The following is a 19,852-nucleotide window of genomic DNA, read 5'->3' as shown; positions in this document are numbered from 1 at the left end:
TTGAATTCCTAAATCAAGAAAAATGCAGAGTTATGAAACCAGACAAGGGCGGTGGGGTGGTTCTTATGTACACTGCTGATTATGAGCCACATTTACACAATCTATTACAGGATTTGGACCAGTATGGGGTAGTTTCCAGGAACGAGATTTCAATATAGCACACGCAAAGATAGGGTATTATTTGTATGATCATTTATTGCAAGGGAGCATTAATGAATGGTTATTTAACTATTTGCATGTTGAAAAACCTAAAATTCCTGTGATTTTTGGAATACCAAAGACCCATAAAAGTATTGACCCTATTAAGTTCAGACCTATAGTATCAGGTGGAGGAAGCATTACGGAGCCACTAGCCAAGTATGTTGATTCCACAGTTAAGAAATTTGTAGCTTCTATCCCGCATATAAATAAAGATTCTTGGGATTTTTTAAAGGGTCTGGACCAGGAAAAATTTGGGACTGATACTTTGATGGTTACCATTGACATAGTGGAATTGTTTCCTAGTATTCCCCACAAAACTGGACTAGACTGGTTTGGTGAAATATTGGTGGCCGAGTCTGGTCTGGATGGTAATACTATTAATTTAGTTCTTGAGTTTATGGAGACAATTTTAAATAATTTCATTTATTTTAATGGCGAATTCTATCAGCAGAAGAAGGGGGTGGCAATGGGGGCTCCTTGTGCCCCATTATATGCTAATTGTGTTTTATATTACTGGGAGCAGAAATCTATTTTAAGGACTCAATGGTCTAAGTACATTAGGTATTACACTAGATACCTAGATGACATATGTCTTTTATGGAATGGGTCAGAAGACACGTTCAATGAATTTCTGGGACATATCAATAATAGTACTGACTTCTTACGTTTTACACACAATATTGACCAACATCAGTTGAGTTATTTGGATGTCACCCTGTACAAGGATTACATCAACCACTGTTTTCAATCTAAGCTTTTTAGAAAAAGCACATTTTCAAATTCTTATTTACATTTTGACAGTGGACATCCTTTTTTTCAAAAAAAAGGTATTGTTGAGGGTCAATTGATTAGGGCCTCGAGGATTACCAGCATGATGGATGTTTTTTTGGAAGAGGTCAGGACTATTGGAGTACTGTTTGAAGAAAAAGGATATCCCAGGAAACTTATTGACAGTATGGCCCTAGAAGTTATAGAGAATAGAAACTCAAAATATTTTCCTTTGTTAGGGACAGGGAAAATGAATAATGTTAACATGGTATCAAACTTAGATGAATTTAAAAGTAACTTTATACACACATACTCTTCCGCATCAAATGAAGTGGAGCAAATTATTTTGAAACATTGGCCTATTTTATCTTTGAATGATGAGATTAGAAGTTATATTCCCAGTATACCCCATTTTGTTAGAAAGAGAGACATTAACTTGAAAGAAATGTTGGAAAGGAACTAAGCACCAAAATGTATTACCAACAAACTGAAAGTTGGTACATATAAGTGGGGAGCATGCCAGCAGTGTAGTTTTATGATGAATCAAGGAACTGTATTTATTCTGTCAAGAAAATTCAAATTTAAATCTACTAGATATTGTAATTGTGGGACTAAGGGGGTTATTTATTTGTGAATTTGTGTCACATGTAACAGTTTTTACGCAGGTAAAATGGAAAGACAACTGAAAAAAAGAGTGTACGAACACATGTATGATGTATCCAAGGGGAAGGATGCTAATGCTTTTTTTAAACATTCCCTTGTATGTGATCAAATGGATATAACATTTATGGTTTTAGAACAGGTGGCCCCAGACCTCAGGGGAGGTAACTGGGAATCAAGATTAGAGTATAAAGAGTTGCTTTGGCAATTGAGGCTTGATGCAGGTAGGGCCCCGGGTCTGAATGATAACATTAGTATCAGCAGTGTGTTAAAATTTAGGGTGGCCCGGTTATAACCCCATTCCACAAACTCATACATGTTTGCGGAGGGTTGTGGATCAAAGGGAGACACTGTTTTGTTTTTAATAAATGTTTAATTCATTTTACTACAAGTATTATTTTGGAGTGTTGAATTTTAATAGTATTATATTTTACATTTCATATTTAATATTTTAACATGGTGCCTTGACAACTGAACTGGACAAGTTATTTTTAACAATTAATTGGGGGTTGTTGTTGCATAGGTTCATTTGTGGAACAAATTTATGGTATTTTGTGATACCTTAGACGATATTGCACAGTTTTTTTCATATACTAACAAGGTTTTGATGTTTTGCACAATTTTAAAAAGAAACGTAAAGGTTGTATTGGCTGTACACCTGAGTCAGGTGATTTTCTGGAAGTATTTAAATGATGTCATGGCAATTTACTGTGTTCTGAGGAAGTTCAGTATTTACTGAGTGAAAGCGCTTAACACTATGGTGGTTTGTTTTGTGTAATAAACTTTATACTCGATTCAGTTGGCTCTTCTCATTTTGTGCAGTTACACAGGTTGTCCGAATTCGGAGTGGCTGATGGTCATGGTGTATTTATTTTCTATATAAATTATATTACAGCACAATTGTTCATTCATAACTGTTATTATATTGTTACAGATCATCACATTACAGGTGGTAGATCTATTTTCAACATATACATGCTGATATATGGTTTCAAGTCCCAACCTTTCCAATTTTGACAATAATTTATCCAGAGGCACTGGAAGCTGCTGAAGACTGGGGGGGTGGAGGGTGAGAGGGGCACTTAATGATCTAAAAAGGGTAATTTTTTAAAACTATTTACTACCACAACATAGGTTCACTTGGAGGACATTTTAAGCTTAACCAGTTTCTCTTTTGGTGCTTAAATTAACATTTTCTGATTGGTTTTACCTATCCCATGGCTGATAATTGTATATTAACCCTAGTGAGAATAACTGTAATCATACTATAGACCTTATATATTTTGCTACCTATTGCACATACAATGCCTTTTATATTGGGAAGATCAAAAGGTTGTTTAAGGACAGGATTTTGGAACACATGAATGATATAGCCAGATGTAAAAACACTAGTGCTTTAGTCAAGCATGTTATGTTGAAAGGAACTAGCCATTACTTCAAGTTTTTTTGTGTTAGAGTTAATGAGTTGCAATCCTAGGGAATTTGATAAGAAGAACAAAACTGAAGTATGTGAACAGAGATGCATTTTACTGCTGAAAGCATATGTTGAACCAGGTTTAAATGAGAGGGTCTCCCTTAAACCTGTTTTAAAGAAAAGACCATTGCAACACTGATAGGTCTTGATACATACTTCTTTTGTGTCGTTTGTTGGTTTTGTTCCTTGTTCAAACTGGTGTGTAGTATTCTCTTTTTATTTGTTGTACAAGACTATTTGATACAAATTGTTATGTAGTTTCTGTTTCTATTTTAGTTTTCAATTAGAATATTATATATTATATATATAATTAGAATATAGGGACAGCCAGTGGTGCAGCAGTAGCATTGTTGCCTCACAGCAAGAGGTTCTCTCCGGTTCAGTTCTTGGCTGGGGTACCTTCTGTGCAGAGTCTGCATGTCCTCCCTGCATTCATGTGGATTCCCTACAGGTGCTCCAGTTTCCTCCCATGTTACAAAGACATGCATCTGGAGCATTTCTCACCAGCTCTCCGATGAAAATTGGCTTAGTTCCAAGTTGGACTTTCCCAGCAAATAAATGTTAAATAAAATATTACTTTTTTTCCCTCTGGTGCATGTATACAACTGCATATCTAGTTGTAATAGGTCTAAATGTGTGTGATGTTGTTTTTAGTGAGTGTGCAAAGCTCATGCATGACATTTATTATTTTTTTATTTTTGTTACCCTGTACATTCGAGCAAGTTCCTGATATTCTTTCTGCTTCTACATTTAATGCATTTATCTGTATTTATGGTCAGATTTGAAGCAATGTAGAGAAACTGCTTGATTTTTTTTTATGATTTATTACTGAGTTTGGAATAAGTTTAACAAATCTTTATATTTGTTGATGGGAATATTGTTTTTATTGCTATGTCTTTAAGAAATGGTAGGCTGCTTTTATTGGCTGGGAAGGCTTTTTTATTAATGTCATTACATGACTGCTGAACTCTCTGTGATTGGTTGAGTTTTTATTTTAAATAGTACCGAGACTTTGTGTTCTGTCATGGTATGATGAAGCAGAGGTTATTCTGTGAAAGCACTTAGCTTCTGTTTTAATAAAGTTACTTCAATATACAGTGATTTCAAGACATGTTTGGGACCAGTTTTTGTTACTGTTTTGGATCTGACTGCCATGTTTACCCAAACCTTAACTGAGTGGCCTACTTTTTCTTTCCTTGCTGTTTAAACTTATGGGCCTGTATGACTCTGGGTTTCTATGGCTCTGAGTTTCTTCTACTTCCCTTTCATTTAATTTCAGGTAGAACAAGTGCATGTTTCCAATCATGAGGAATCTCTCCATATTTTTACACCTAGTAATAATAAATATAATAGCACTGTAAGTTCATGCCAAAGTGTTCTCAGGTTATTATTACTAATTCTGTCCCTTCCCGTTGATTTGTTTAGATCAAGTTTCCTTAGTTCTTTTTCAATATGTCAGTATCTGAGGCTTCCTGGATGTCACCAGGACAATTTATCACCCTCTTTGTGGACACAACTGTTTTACATAAGATTTTATAAATATATGTATAATCTGTTATGTATAACAAAGTTTATCAATTTGCATGTTTTTACTCCTTCCACATCTTATGTATCTATAAAACAGTTTCCAATTATGCTCGCATTTTTATATAAAATTGCTTAAAATTTGTCCTGATTTTGACTCATACTATGTTTAATTTGTCTGTCCAGCTTTCTTTATTTTGGTTTTCAAAGTCATAGTTCAACCTCTTTTCCATTTCTTATATTTTTTGTCTCTAACATTAATCAAGTATCTTGTTCTTATAGAAATATATCCTCTTGATATTGAGTGCCTAGATCCTGATGTTGAACCTTTTTTTTTGCATTCAAACAAATTCTCTTTCAAAACTTTCCACATTGCTTCTGCAGTTTTCCCACTGAATGTATCTCTCCAATTAGCTTTATATAGTGACTGTTTTACTTCCATATAATATGTTATTAATCTTCTGTGCATTGGTTTAGATGTCAGTTTGGTAGAGTTATCTAGCAAGAACTTAACCTTTATAACCCCATAATTACTGCACATACAGTGGTAAAACTTAACATGAAATAACAGTAATTCCTTTAGGAACAATAACAATGTCTTGTTTGTTCTGTTCCCTGGTAGGCTTCTTTACAATCTGAAACAATTGTTGCTCCTGAACATACATTGTAAATAATTTCCTTGCTAATATTGTTGAATTAACATTATTCCATTTGTTTCTGGTAAATTTAAGTACCCAACCATTATTATTTTTCCCTCCTGTGTTTCATGCAAAAATGTTTATGAATTCCTCTAGGTCATCAGCACTTAATTTTGGTGGTTTATACACTCCAACAGTTGTTATATTTTCCAGGATTGTCTTTATTGTCACAGTTATACAATCTACCATATTGGTGCTATCATTAAACATGTAATAATCACAAGTCTCATAACTATCTCTAATCCGTATCATAACACCTCCACCTAATTTTTGTTAGAATTTCTGGTACAGTAAAAACATTTATATCATGATGGTACTGGTTTCCAATCCCTGTTCTTTAACCATGTTTTGCAAACAATAACAACATCAATCTTATGGGAACGTAACATTTTCCAATAAAACAAACTTTATTATTGATGCTCCTAGAATTAACAACAATCAGGGATGCATCAAATGTTGGTATCTGTGAATTGCTAGATTTTCAACCTGGCAAAAATCCTGTCTTGTGTTTGTCAAATATTGCAAATTATCTGCACAAAAATTAGCGTTCCTGCTCTTGAGAAATGCACATCATCCTGTCTAAACATGTGTGCCAAAATTAGGCTTGGATGCTGTACACATTTTCACCTTTTAAAACAGGATATTTTTTTCATGTAGGTATTTACCCAAAAATCTATAGATTCACAATTGACTGACATCCAAACACCTGTATAAGCTATGCCATCTAAGAGGGCTAAGTTCCCTACTAACACTCAGAGAACCCTTGTGGATAAGATCATTTGTACCAGCATGAATAAAAACAGATGTATACTTCCTTACATTAAGGCATTCTAATGCCTTTCTCACATCCTATATTTTGCTCTTGACAAGCATAACTCTATTCAGTGTTCATTATCTTCCTTGCAAATGTAAGTATCAGTTCCTCTAATAATTGAATCTCCAGATACAAGAATATCTTTTTTAACCAGATCTGAAGAATCTTCAACTACTAATTCAGTAATAGCTATCAATTGTCAGAAAGGAATGATCCTCATCTCTATTAGTCTTATTAATCCCACAGGTTTCATTGCTCATTACATTTTTAAACATACAGTAGCTGGCTTTGTACATCCCCAGCTTGAGCCATGTTGTCAGCTTCTGTCTTTCTCCTATTTTTTTCTTATATTAATGCTCTTAAATCCTTTCACATTCAATTTTGATTTCTTCCTTTTCATCTGCCCCTTGCCTCTTTTTTATACCTTCTCTTTTCGAAAAATGATGCATTTTTCTGTAGCCTGATGGTTTTCTGGCAGCAAAAAAATTTCTCATTCCCTGTAATCTGTGTGTAACATAACAAAGTAGTGTCCTTTTTAGTATGTGTTCTCTTTGCTTTCTAGACATTAATCAGTTTATCTTTCTTTCTTGTTATTTGTTGTGAACTTCTTCCTTGCTTTGTTTTTTTTTCTTCTTTATGCCCTGAATCCTCAGATTGCTGAATATTTGTATACAGAATTCCAAAATTGTCAGTAGTATTATCTTTAAAATGGGCTGAGTGATCTTTACTGACAATAGACACTCCTTTCCAAAATGTGTCCTATTTGCTCTCTGCAGAACATTATTTATCTCATCAGTGCAGTCATTAATATATGTAACAACAGTTCTCCAAGCCATGCCAATTGCCCAAGTGCAATCATCATCAGTAAGTCTAGATTTACTACTAATTATGTTTATGTTCACCTGAGTTTTGTGAGACTGACTACTAAGATATGGTCTCCTGTATTTTGTGAGATGTGACTGCTGAGTTATGTTCACGTCTGCTTTGTGAGATGTGACTGCTGGGTTATGTTCACTTCTGTTTTGTGAGCTATGACTGCTGGGTTATGTTCACGTCTGTTTTGTGAGATGTGACTGCTAGGTTATGGTCACATGTTTTGTGAGATGTGACTGCTGGGTTATGGTCACATGTTTTGTGAGCTGTGACTACTGTGTTATGGTCACATGTACATTGCAGCTGATTACTTTATCGAAGAGTAGAAAAACTGAGTGTTTATTTGTTGCAGTGCAACTCTCCCCTTGAACTCACTCTAATTTTACATAACAATTACAGATGGGAAAACTTCAGGCTAGAGGTGAGGATGTTAAAACACATTAAAGAATAGCAGTTGGAGTTTTAGTGAAATGTAGATATGACAAAATTTGCAGCCATATACATGATTTCCCTCTCTGTGCACATCTGTATGTTTGGACTTCTGTGAATTTAAAGTTTCTGGATGGAGTAGAATGTGACAGTATAGTGTTTGGCATCTTTGGGTTTACATCCAAAGCATCTTATAAGACTTAGCTTTTACTATACAGAAAAAGGATAAGGATCCCTAGATAGTTCCAATTGTAGTAGGAGCAACAGGTCTTATAAAAAAAGAGTCTGCCATCATATTTAAATAAGCTACCAATACACATAACTCCGTATGAATTACAGAAAGAGTCATTACTGGGCACATTGTGGGTGCTGCGAAGAGCACTTTTGTCTGACATCACAGAGTGAAACACTACTAATTTCATTAGCTTTAATCATACTTTGACTTAGGAATGGGGTCCATTCCAATCATTGGCATTAGAGACCCAAAAGATTTGGTGAAACTAAAAAAAAAGGAATTAATAATGCCAAGACTATACATTGTATATGTTTGGGGAAGTATGAAATAGATTCAGAGACAACACCTAAAGCAATCCTGTTTAATGTAAACAAGATAAGCAGATAATATATCATAGTAGGACAACTAGCCAGGTTTGTTATGAAAAGCACTGTGGCTACTTAAGAGTAAAAAAAAAAAAAGTAAAGCCACAAATACTATAAAGTAATATGTTGCCTCTAACCACAGTGCATGTAAACTTAACAGAAATTTTGTAATGTATAGGATAGCATAGGTAAAAGATGTTGCTTGGGAAGGGGGGAGCTGAAGAAATCCTCTTCTAGTTCTTATTGTAAACACAGTCTAGACTTACAATGCAATGTACAGCCATAAAACAAAGATTATGAAAACTTATTGGGAACAGTGCAATAAGTGACAAAACCAATGAGTTTTTCCCAAACTTGACCTGAATAGCAGTGTTCATACAATGCTAAGATGTCATACATAGAACTAAAAAAAACTACAAGGAAAAACCTAGCCAAGCTAGAGTTTCACTGTGTGACACCTCAAACCTCCTGTAATAGGAGCCTATGGGTCATATGCAAATGACCCCTTAATGACATCAAGTGTTCCACCGTTTCAGCTATATGGCTTCTGAATGTCCATGGATTGAGGAAAACAAAGCCAATAGCAACTAGCTGTGGACATGTACATTTTGGCCTTCTTATGACCTCATCAGCATAACATAAGTGAAATGTTTGTCTGTATTCCAGAAACATATGTTTTTTTAAACCCAGCTGATGTCCATAACCATTAAAGTATCTGCAAAATATCCCAACTATCAACTTAACCAAAAAGTAAATAGGCCACACAGACAAACCAGTTAGTAAAAACTGCAAGAAAAACCTAATCAAGCGAGTTTTCACTGTATGATATCTTAAACCTTTTGTAATAGAGGTACATGGGATATATGCAAATGACCCCTTAAGGACATCAAGCATTCCACCGTTTCAGCTATATGGCTTCTGAATGTCCATGACAGTCACAGATACCTAGAACTAGTGAAACATCATGAAATAATTGTAAGATAATCTGCATGCTAAACTCTTTGTAAAACATTGCACAATGATAAGGCAAGAAGGTAGAAGTGAATATTTTTTGTAAATAAGAAAAAATACATTGCTGAGTTATGACATCAACATTTCCAAACATGTTGAGCAGAATTATATAGCTGAACTTGTCATGTGTTTTTTGACAGCCTATATTCCTTGTAAAGTTGAACAGGTCTGTTGTTCTCCATATCTGAGCCAAGTTTAGCAACAGTAGTGAATGTACTCTAAGTGTTATAAAAGGGACATAATGTGACCTTCATTTGACTTCTTCTTCTTCTTTCAGCTTTTCCCGGTTAGGGGTCACCTCAGTGGATTACCTGTCCGCTTATGATTGGCAGTGGATTTTTATGGTGTCAAGTTGCCAGCCCAGTGCCCAACCTCCACAGAAGGCACACACATGCACACACTCACGTCTAGGGCCAATTTAGAGTGACCAATCCACCTTACAGCATATCTTTGGGATGTGGGAGGAAACCGGAGCACCCAGAGGAAGCCCACATGACCACAGGGAGGACATGCAGACTCTGCACAGAAGGCACCCCAGCTGAGGATCGACCCAGAGAACTTCTTGCTGTAAGGCAGCAATGCTAACTGTTGCACCACCGCAGGCACCTGTGACCTTCAATTGACTAATGATTTGTTAAAAAAAATGGTATGCTTTAGCTGGATAATATTAATAAACTAATTGTTATCAACCTTCTCTAAAAATTTCTTAGAGATGGATGAATTGATTACTTCTTTCCCCAGTTGCTTACTGCGTGAATCCGAACAAGTTACATAACCAGACTGTGATCCCCAGTCATCCCTGTAATGGGAATTTGTGTAAAGTGGGCTCACCAGAATAATAAGTAAAATAAAAAGATGTCAGCAAATAACTTGCAAGAAGTATCATATGACTCTCCTAAACACAGAGAGAGAGGTAAAATATTTTACAAGTGGATAACTGCAGCAATAACCATACAGTTGTAGGTTCAAAACCATGATTCCCATTCCTTTAAAGTAGAAATGTCGAACCATTAGGCCAGCCCCAATCCCTTTACAAAGCTGGAAGGCATGGAACTGTAGAATAAAACAGACGAATAAGAGACTAATAATAAGTCCTGCATCTTAGTAGAGTCACAAAAGAATACGCAGTAGGAGTCAACTTTAGATAATTTGCTGTTTTTACAAGCTGTGATATGAATAAAATTAATCCTGGAGCTCGTATTGGTACATATAAATGAAGTGTCTAAACCAGTGATTTTTTATTTTAACTGTGATTGTGTGGCTTCAAATAATGAGTTTTGGAACGGGTAAAACAAATTCTTCTAATGACATATGTGAGGAACACTGGCATAGTCAGCTCATCTATCCAGATCCAAGATAAGTTACTTCCTTTTCTTGATTGCACATGTCGACTATTACTATGCATTTTTATATCCACTAAAATATCTAACAGAGATGGAATAAATACTTATCTCAGTGATAATACATGTGCATGTTTCTTACATAAATAACTGCTAAGTCACCCTAGTTTTTCTCTATTGTGATGCAAGGCTTGCTAGCTTTTAAAAAGAAGCAGATGATGAGGGTTGGAAGTTCAGATGTCTGTTTTAATTAAGCATTGCTTCCATAAAAACAGCATACTGCATGTCTTCACCATATAATCATCAACAATTGCCATAAAATAATAATGCATATCTGCATCCTAAATATAGCAATGTCAGTTATTTCAACTAGCTCACCACAGTCACAATAAGAAAGACAAACACGAAGTTCAGTAAAAAAAGTTCTTTGTACTTATAAAAGCTATTTATGCACATATTTGTATTTCTACAGGTAACAGAGCATTGTCAAAAAGAGTAAAGTTTAGTGTACAGATTGTTGACAGAAAAAAAATTTAAGTCATACCTGCAAATATGGATGGCACAGAGGTTTCAGATAATACATATCATTTGAGAAATTTGCTGAAATGCTGACTATTAATTGTGTAGAAGAAAGACATACAACATTATTTGTAATGAGCTTGGTATTAACAGTACTGTAAGAAATACAATGATAGCTATGACCCTTTGGGGGGTTTAGATAGATACTATTAATTCATGCTGCAAGCATAAAAATGTAAAATTTCCATATGAAAAGCAGCAGCAAGGTTTTATATATATATATATATATATATATATATATATATATATATATATACATATATATATATATATATATATATAGATAGATAGATATTTTTTTCTTCTTTCAAGAGGATTGGAGGTTAACAGCAGACTGACTGTAACTAAATAAAATGTTTTGTTTACATGTTCCTAAGTCATCAAAAGAAACAAGCAGTAAAGTAAATGGCAGCCATGCAATACCTCAAATATTGAGAAAAAAGTAGATGGTGCCAAAAGCAGCGCAACAACCATGAAACAAAAAGCTGCTAGTGTTGCCAATAACAACCAAGAGGTTACACATCCTGTTTCTCGAGGAATGGCAGCAACTGGGACTGTGCTACGCGTTAAGGAAACTACATTACAGGGAGCTGGCGCTTGTGGAGCAAATGACAAGGAAACTGTACTACAAGGAGCTGACATCTGTGGAACAAGCAATATGGAAAATCGAACAGACATGAATGGTATCAACAGTTCTGAAACTAGAACTGACAACAGTAATTTTATTCCTACACTTGACCGCTTGAAGGACTGGTCCAGAAGGGAACATTCATTTTTTGGTACCAACAATATTTACAAAGACAAAAACAACATGGACAGTAGGTTAGTGGCTCTGGAAATGAAAATGCATAAAATTAGAGCATTACAATGTGATAATTCGTATTTAAGGGAATATATTAATAACAAACGGGTCCCTAAGGGCCTTTGCATGTTTAAATTTCCGAATGGGTTAAAAAAGGGTGACCCAGAGTGTGAAGAGCTTACTCAAATGTTTGATCGTCATGGGCTTGAATTGATTGAATTTATTGTGAATATTAATAATAAAAAGATTTGTGTTTTTTTTAAAAGAAGTGGATGAAATCAACAGGGCTGTGATGGATGGTGTACATTTTTATCAGTATTCTTTTAGGTACAATATTATTTTCGATAAAGTAGAGAATTAATTAAATAGTAATATTTTTAGGAAAAAGAAAAAATTATCTAGGGATGAATTTGAGTATAAAAATGGTTTGGCTTACCCTTTTCCCAAAGCTTATCTAGGGGTGGACTTGAACAAAGGTATTACTACAACCTCATCACAACCCATCCATGATAATATGAATTTCAACAGGTTTAACAGTGATGGGAATGAATATGATACTGAATTTCCACCACTAAGAAGATCCAAAAGGATTTTCAACAGAAACCAGGGTAGACAGGAAACTGATTTTTTAGGACCCCGGGGGGGGGGAAGGGGGAGCGAGATCCAAATACAGAAATCCCTCCTACAGGAGAAAGAACAGTTATCAGTAGTTTATTGCAATAATAATAAAAACAATCAAGATGTGAACAATGATGATGGAATTAGTGTATCTGATAATACTGTTTTTTTGTACAAAGGTTTTAAGATTTTTAATTATGCTGAATTTCCTATTTGTAAGGATCTTTTTCATTTACTAATGAAGGGAATGAAATGTGTGCCTTCCAATAGAGACGAAATTAGTAAAATTTTAACCGATTTTAAGATTTTTGTCAGGAAAATAAATTTAAAATGTTTAAACAGATATAAAGTAAATATTGATAATAGAAGGAATTCTGTCATATACAAAAAAAGTTGTTGGAACACCCCTTATACCCCTATTACATTCTTTTGAAAAGGTTACTGAGCAAGAGATTTTTAAAACCCTACGAACACATATTTATAGGAAACATAATTTGATGTTGGCAGAGAAAAAGTTATTGTTTGAGTTAAGAGATAACCTGAATGTTAGATTCATGAAACCGGACAAGGGTGGGGGTATGGCTATTGTAAACATGGTTGATTATAAAAACAAAATAACCAATATTTTGAATGATAACACAAAATATGAGATTGTCTCTAGGAATGAAATTCACATAAGCTATAGAAAGATAAATTTTTTTTGGAGGACTCCTTAATGCAAGGTGTCATAAACGAAGAGGATTTTAACTTTTTGCATGTGGAGCATCCTGTTATACCTATTTGTTTCGGTATTCCCAAAACTCACAGAAACTTGAAAGATCCACCATACAGGCTTATCATCTCAGGGCATAACAGTATCACTTATTCCCTTGGGGTCTTTATTGATCGAATGGTTAAACATGCTTTGACCCCATTAGAGTATGTACTTGTCGATTCCTGGGATTTCTTAAGGAGAATCAAGAATGAATTTTTCAATGAGGACATTTATTTTTCTACTATTGACGTAGTGAATCTTTTCACCTCCATTCCCCACGAGGTAGGATTAAAATTTTTTAACGAAGTCCTAGTAAGTAGAACAAACCTGAGTGGTAGTTTGATCAACTTTATCACAGAATTAATGGAACTAGTGTTGAAAAACAATTTTTTTACTTTCGAGGGGGAATTTTACAAACAGGTTCAAGGAGTTGCCATGGGCAATAGTTGTGCTCCCATTTTTGCTAATTTAGTTTTATATGGGTGGGAGAACCAGTTTATTTTTACTTCTAGCTACAAAAATGAATGGCACCTTTATTTAAGGTTTTTAGATGATTTTGATTTGTTTATTTTGTGGAAGAGGGACACATTCTTTGAACAATTTCTCCATTATATGAATAACATATGTGACTATTTTAAATTTACTGGAAATGGTAATTGTAAAGAAATTAATTTTCTTGATGTAAAAATATTCAAGGCTGCCACCAATCACTTATTTCAATCTAAGGTTTATAGGAAACCCACCTTTTCTAATGATTATCTTGAATTCTCAAGCAACCACCCCCTTCATATCAAGAGGAACATAGTTAAGGGGCAAATGGTTAGGGTTGTAAGGATGTGTTCCAACAGGACTCTGGCAGAGGCAGAAACTAAAATAGTTATGGACATGTTTTTGCATCGACGATATCCATTAGATTTTGTAGAGAATATCAGGGACCAAGTGATGAATGATTGGAATGGTAGATATAAACCATTACTAGGGGCTGGGGTAGAACCAATAAATGTCAATCAAAGCGATAAAAATGATTTTTCCCAAGCCATGGTTATTACATGTGGTGAAACATCTAATGAGGTAAAAAAGATTATCCACAACAACTGGGCAATGTTGAAGGGAAATAGTGACCTTTTCAAAGTAATAGGCCGAGAACCCATATTCACCTACAGGGTTGGTAGTAACTTGAAGAATATTTTGGAAAACAAACCTAATATAAAAAATAGGAAAAAAGGTACCCACAAATGTCGTTGTTGTGATTATTGTGGGTACATTAATGAAAATTCCAAGCTCAGTCTAGGCCCTTATGACATTGATGTTAATTTTGTATTTGGTTCATGTGTCACTTCAGGTGTTGTTTATCTTGCTAGTTGTAATTCATGTTCTTGTTACTACATTGGCAAGACGGAAAGAAAATTAAATCGTAGGATATACGAACATTGCTATTGTATTAATAGGAAGGACGAAAAAATGCCATATTTAAACATATTCAAGAGAATCCACTTCATAGTTTTAAGTTTGGTATACTGGAAGTTGTACAGGTGGATTTCAGAGGAGGGGATTGGAAAAATAAATTATTGAGGGCTGAAACTAAATGGCAACTAAGGTTAAATGCTGCTGAATATCCAGGGTTAAATGATGCTATCAGCATCAAACCAGAATGAAGGTTTAGGGCTTGTAAATTATGACACCAAAACCTTCTATTTTAGTTTCTTTTTGTTATTTAACTGCTCTAAAGTTACAAAGTTTTTCTTAGGTTTACATTATTCAATTGTATAAATTATAAATTTCAAAGTAGTTAGAAGACTAATTTGTAATTTTGTAATACATAGGTTTACATTTCCACAGCTTTTTAAACTCCAAAGTCTCCTACATGAAATGTTTATGACTGTTCTTTTAAAACTTAATTGCTTGGGTCATATGATTTAATCAACTGTATAAAATGAGAATTTCTAAAATAGATTTTTGTTCTGATGAAGTCATTGTGACGAAAGCGCTTATCCTTTTATGTACTTTCTGTGTGTTTTTTTTAATAAATACTGTTTATGTCATTTTTGGGGACTAGTTATTGGCAACACTAGCAGCTTTTTGTTTCAATACCTCAAATATTGCTTCATTGTCAAAGGTGGCATTTGAACAGATTGTCATATCTCAGTGAAGTGCAACTTCCCTTTAGGTGTTTTTTCCCAGAAGCATTTTACTGAACATTTTTGAGAAAAAGAAATAAGAAACATTTAAAACTTAACAAAACACACAAAGCTGTAAACAAGTATTTACACTATTTACAAGAGCCAAAATATGTTGTATAAAGCTAAAGGTTTAGCTCAGATCCCCTGGTTTAAGCTGTAAAAAATGTATAATACAGTAGTGATACAGAGGAATATAATAACAATTTGAATATTCTTTAGTAAGCCAGATGTGTTTCTTGTAATGCATGTGATCCAGATATCAACAATGTACTTCATACCTTTTGGAAATGTAAATATTTCAATCAGTCATGGAGTAATCTTGGACAAAGAATTAAACTTCTGGGCCAACAAGAAGATATAATTTCCTGAAGGTTCGCTGTTCTCAATATTACCTAAAGAAATTAAATTCTGAAGATTCAAGAACCTTGATAATTACTTTTTTGTTCATAAAATGTTATATTACCAAATAGTGTCATGATGTCAAAACTAGGAACATTTTAAGGATGTGGTTGAATCTCATTACAGTCACCCAAACAAAACAAATATCTTAGCAGAATGCTATGCAAAGGTTCTAGAGGTGATTATTTGATTCCTGCTATGTCACATATGCATCAATTTCCCCTTAGATGTTGTAATCCTATGGCTGATCATAAGTGAGTGGAAGGTTCCTTAGATGAGTCCACTTATGTATTTAACAAATAATGATATATAAAAATGAGTAATGTTTGAGGGACTTCTACACCCATCAATAATATGCCTTTTATAAATTTTCCTTTTCAAGAAATGTCATTGTAGGGAGTTTGTATCTAGAAAATTGTTGTCGTGTATTCTTGTTTGAGATATTGACCTGCAAACAAAGCAAAAAAAAATAAATAGTGTGCACTAAAGTGATACAAAGACAGCAAGTAAAATATTCCAACATGGTTCATTTGCATTTTGTAGCTCTGTTCTGGTTTGGTACCGTAGAAAAAAGTAGGCTACTTTTAGTTCTTAACATGGCAAATGAGCACTATTCTTTCCACTGCAACAGTTCCATGTCTTGTGATAGTGTCAAGAATTTAATAATAATTTGAAGCTCTGCTCTTAAAAATATATTTATTACAAATACATTTAAAGACACAAGAATATTACACATATACAAGATTATCAAACATATCTATATAACTACTTATAAGTCTGAATTCCAAATGCCGAAAATGAATTATTGTTTTGGTGGCAACATACCATATGAATTGATTGTACCCTCCAACTGCAGTCTCTAATTTAATCCCTCAAGTTTTGTACAAAATACGTGGGAGTGGATGCTTTGTTTACAACATGCATTTTCCTGGTTCAAAATTCCATCTTGAAGTATTTCTCATTTAACATCTGTATCATCCCATTTACTAATCATATTTTATCATTTTTCGTAATTTAAAACTTTTGTCAAATGAGTTTTAAAATAAAACCCTCATACTATGAAGAAGACAGGTACTTCATTACTGTACTTCTTTTACAGTTGTTGAATGGGTTCCTGACAAATGCCGTGCTGTTACTGGTTCTTTGGGTGGCTACTTCTTTACATTTGGACAGTTGGTCTTAGCAGGTCTAGCATATGCCATTCAGAATTGGCGTTGGCTACAGTTTGCTACGACTGCTCCTTATTTCATCCTTTTTGTTGTCCTATGGTAAGTGTTTTGACTACCAGTCGTAAATTATTTTTGAAACATCTGAAACACTATTGCATGAACATTATTGAAAACAGTTATAATATGAACAGTGCTGAGAAAAATATCTTCTAAGTTTATACAAAACAGTGTCTACACATATTTTGTCCTTTGTTGTATTATGGTGAATGTTCAATCAATTAACTTTATCATACGTGAGTACTCTGAAACTAATTTTTTATATTTTGTATTCCTTTATTGCCATCTTCTAGTTTGTATATTGTGATTTATTTTCTTTACAATGTGTTTTACTTGTATTCTACTTTTAATTGCATATTTAAACTAGGAATGAATCCACAGATGTGTCTCTTATATGTCACACAGAAATTAGAACAGGTCAGTTAAGGTTAATTACCTGTGAACAGAGGGTGGAACTAGAAACTAAACTTTCTATTTAAGGGGTAAAATAAAACATTTCAAGGCTTTACTGGAAAAGCTCACCCAGACTCTGCCACTTGCTGTAAAGGAAAGGTTAATTTGTTTTTGCTTTCTTGTATTTTGTATTGCTTTATTGACTTCTTCTATTTTTGTATAGTGTAGTTTATTTTCTTTACACTCTTGTATTCTGCTTTTAATTGCATACTTATACTATAAAAGGGACCACAGCTGTGTCTCTTGTAAGTCACACAGAATGTTTCCCCTCCCTCACATCCTGGCGCTGTGGTGTTGTTAAACTCAACTGCCTTTCCAATTGCCTGTCCCTTATGTTAGTTTGCCCACATATTTCCTTTCCTCTCCTCTTTCACTGGCTATTGTGATAAGCACAAAATTATCATTTTGTGAAGTCAGTCCCTTTCAACTATTTAAATTTATTGGCCATCCCATTGTATTCCATAGAACCAGAAAACAAAGTGCTCACCTACTTCTAGTCTATCTTGCTCTTTTAAAATTAGTGTCTCTCTACTTAGATAGCTTAAGCTTAAGTTACCCCCTCTTTCATATCTAGCTGATTAGTGCACACTGCAGCTCTTAAGATTAAACCATTTTCCATCTTATGTATAAAATCTGCAACATCTACTCCAAGATGGGAAGGGAAGTAAATAGTGTGGGAAGAAATAGCCAGGGAATTGTTATGGCTAGGCTTGTATAGGCCCTAGGGCCGATAGCCTAGTACCAACCTATGAACCTATGAACCTATAAGATCACTAATTACTGGAGAGCCCACATTTTGCTCTCAGTAGTCATCTTGGGATTAGTGCTTCTGTTTTGCTCCAGAAGGAGCATAACGGCATTATTTCCTAGAGACTGCTGATCACCGGAAAGCCTAATAACTGCTTCATAGGTGCCAGCTTGGAATTTGTGATTATATTTTGCTTCAGGTAAGAGAAGGAGCAGAGTGCATTGATTCCTGAATGTTTCTGGTTGGGCAATGAGTGTCTGTGCTTGACTTCCCTGATTGGTCTGTTTGCTGTTCAAGGCATCTACCAGGAAAAGGCTACAAAAAGCCTACATACCCTTGCATCATCTGGGACAAGACTGTGGATCACCAAACAGGCTGTGGCCTGCTTCTCATCTTGGGACTGGTGCTAATGTTTTGCTTCTGGTGAGAGAAGAAGCAAAGCAGCATTGTAACCCAGCAGAGTGAAGTTGTGGAAAGAGCAGCACTAGAAGTTGCTAGGCAGTAGCCATTCAGGCTACTTCGCTATTTTTATCATTCTTGACAAGTTAACCCTTTATTTTCAGTAAGTACTGCTTGATTTAATTCTAGCTTCAGAATATCTGACGTAATACTTCATCTATAAATCATTAATGTCTACTTATTTTCCAAACAAGTGTTTGACAGTGCCCTGTATAAACACAGACACCATGAGATGGCATTTTTCCTGTAAAAGCACCATTGAAATTTCACTAATACCTACTTGCACACAGAACAGCAAGTTTGCAGTGACAAGCATTGCCCCCAGAGTTGCAAACTGGATACTCCTGACATTACTTTATATTATTACTCCAACTGTCTAATCAATAAAAAAGGGTCTATTGCCATGGATATGAACTTTCTGACTATCTCCAGTACCAGTTTGGTGGAAATGAGCATCCTGAGCCAATGTAGAAATTGCCTCATGTTTACTAACAACTAGATAATTCTCAAACAAACTGATATAAAAGCACTCCTAATGTCAATAAGATTGAGAGCAGTACACACACTTCACCCTTCACACACAATTCAAAGAAGGCACACAGACCCACATATGCTGTGGCACTTAAATGTAACCTTCCTTAACCCCAAACACCTCCTAGACAAAGTACGCATAACAAACAGCCTCATCAGCCCGACATGCACTCTTTCAAAATGTCGGTTTTAGACGTGGAAGCGCTTACTTATTTAATAAACGGTCTCACCACAGTCGTGTTTGTACCTTCTCTTGTTTTTTTGGACACTCTTTCAAACCACACACACACACATCAACACATACAGTTATGTCTCATGAAACCTCTACTTCTAACCCCATAAGACAAGCCACCACACAATCCAACATCTGGTTACTGCAGACTCCATTGTGAGATGCATTGATGTCCCTCTCACCAGGCTGAGTAAGGAGAAAGTCTCTTATCAGAGGCCAGGATCTACCAAAATATGCATGCACTTAGGGCATTGGACCAAAAGTACCAGCATGACTCAGTCATAGTCCATGTGGGAGTAAATGACCTGAGACATACCTCCCTAGAATATATGAAGAGAGACATCATGGAGCTCTCATAGTATGTTGTGAAGGCTGCTAGCCTAGCTAGATAGAATTTTGTAGATCATTCCATGTCATTTATAAATATTAATATAAGCCACAGGCTTGTCTCTTAAATTAAAGAAATTTGTGTTAAATGT

General features: G+C 34.8%; 1 protein-coding gene across 1 annotated transcript in view; it reads left to right on the top strand.

Annotated features, from left to right (window-relative positions):
• The window catches only part of LOC122805301 (solute carrier family 22 member 6-A-like), a 291,374-nt gene that overhangs the window by 72,135 nt on the left and 199,387 nt on the right, over positions 1 to 19,852 (top strand). The window contains exon 5 of the mRNA XM_044075389.1: positions 16,824 to 16,992. Coding sequence (XP_043931324.1) covers positions 16,824 to 16,992 — 169 coding nt within the window. The remainder of the gene's footprint in view (positions 1 to 16,823; positions 16,993 to 19,852) is intronic.

Source organism: Protopterus annectens, chromosome 6.part1 (assembly GCF_019279795.1).
Source record: "Protopterus annectens isolate FY-2018-M chromosome 6.part1, PAN1.0, whole genome shotgun sequence".
Classification (NCBI taxonomy): Eukaryota; Metazoa; Chordata; order Ceratodontiformes; family Protopteridae; genus Protopterus; species Protopterus annectens.
This window is presented reverse-complemented; position numbering and strand designations above follow the sequence as displayed.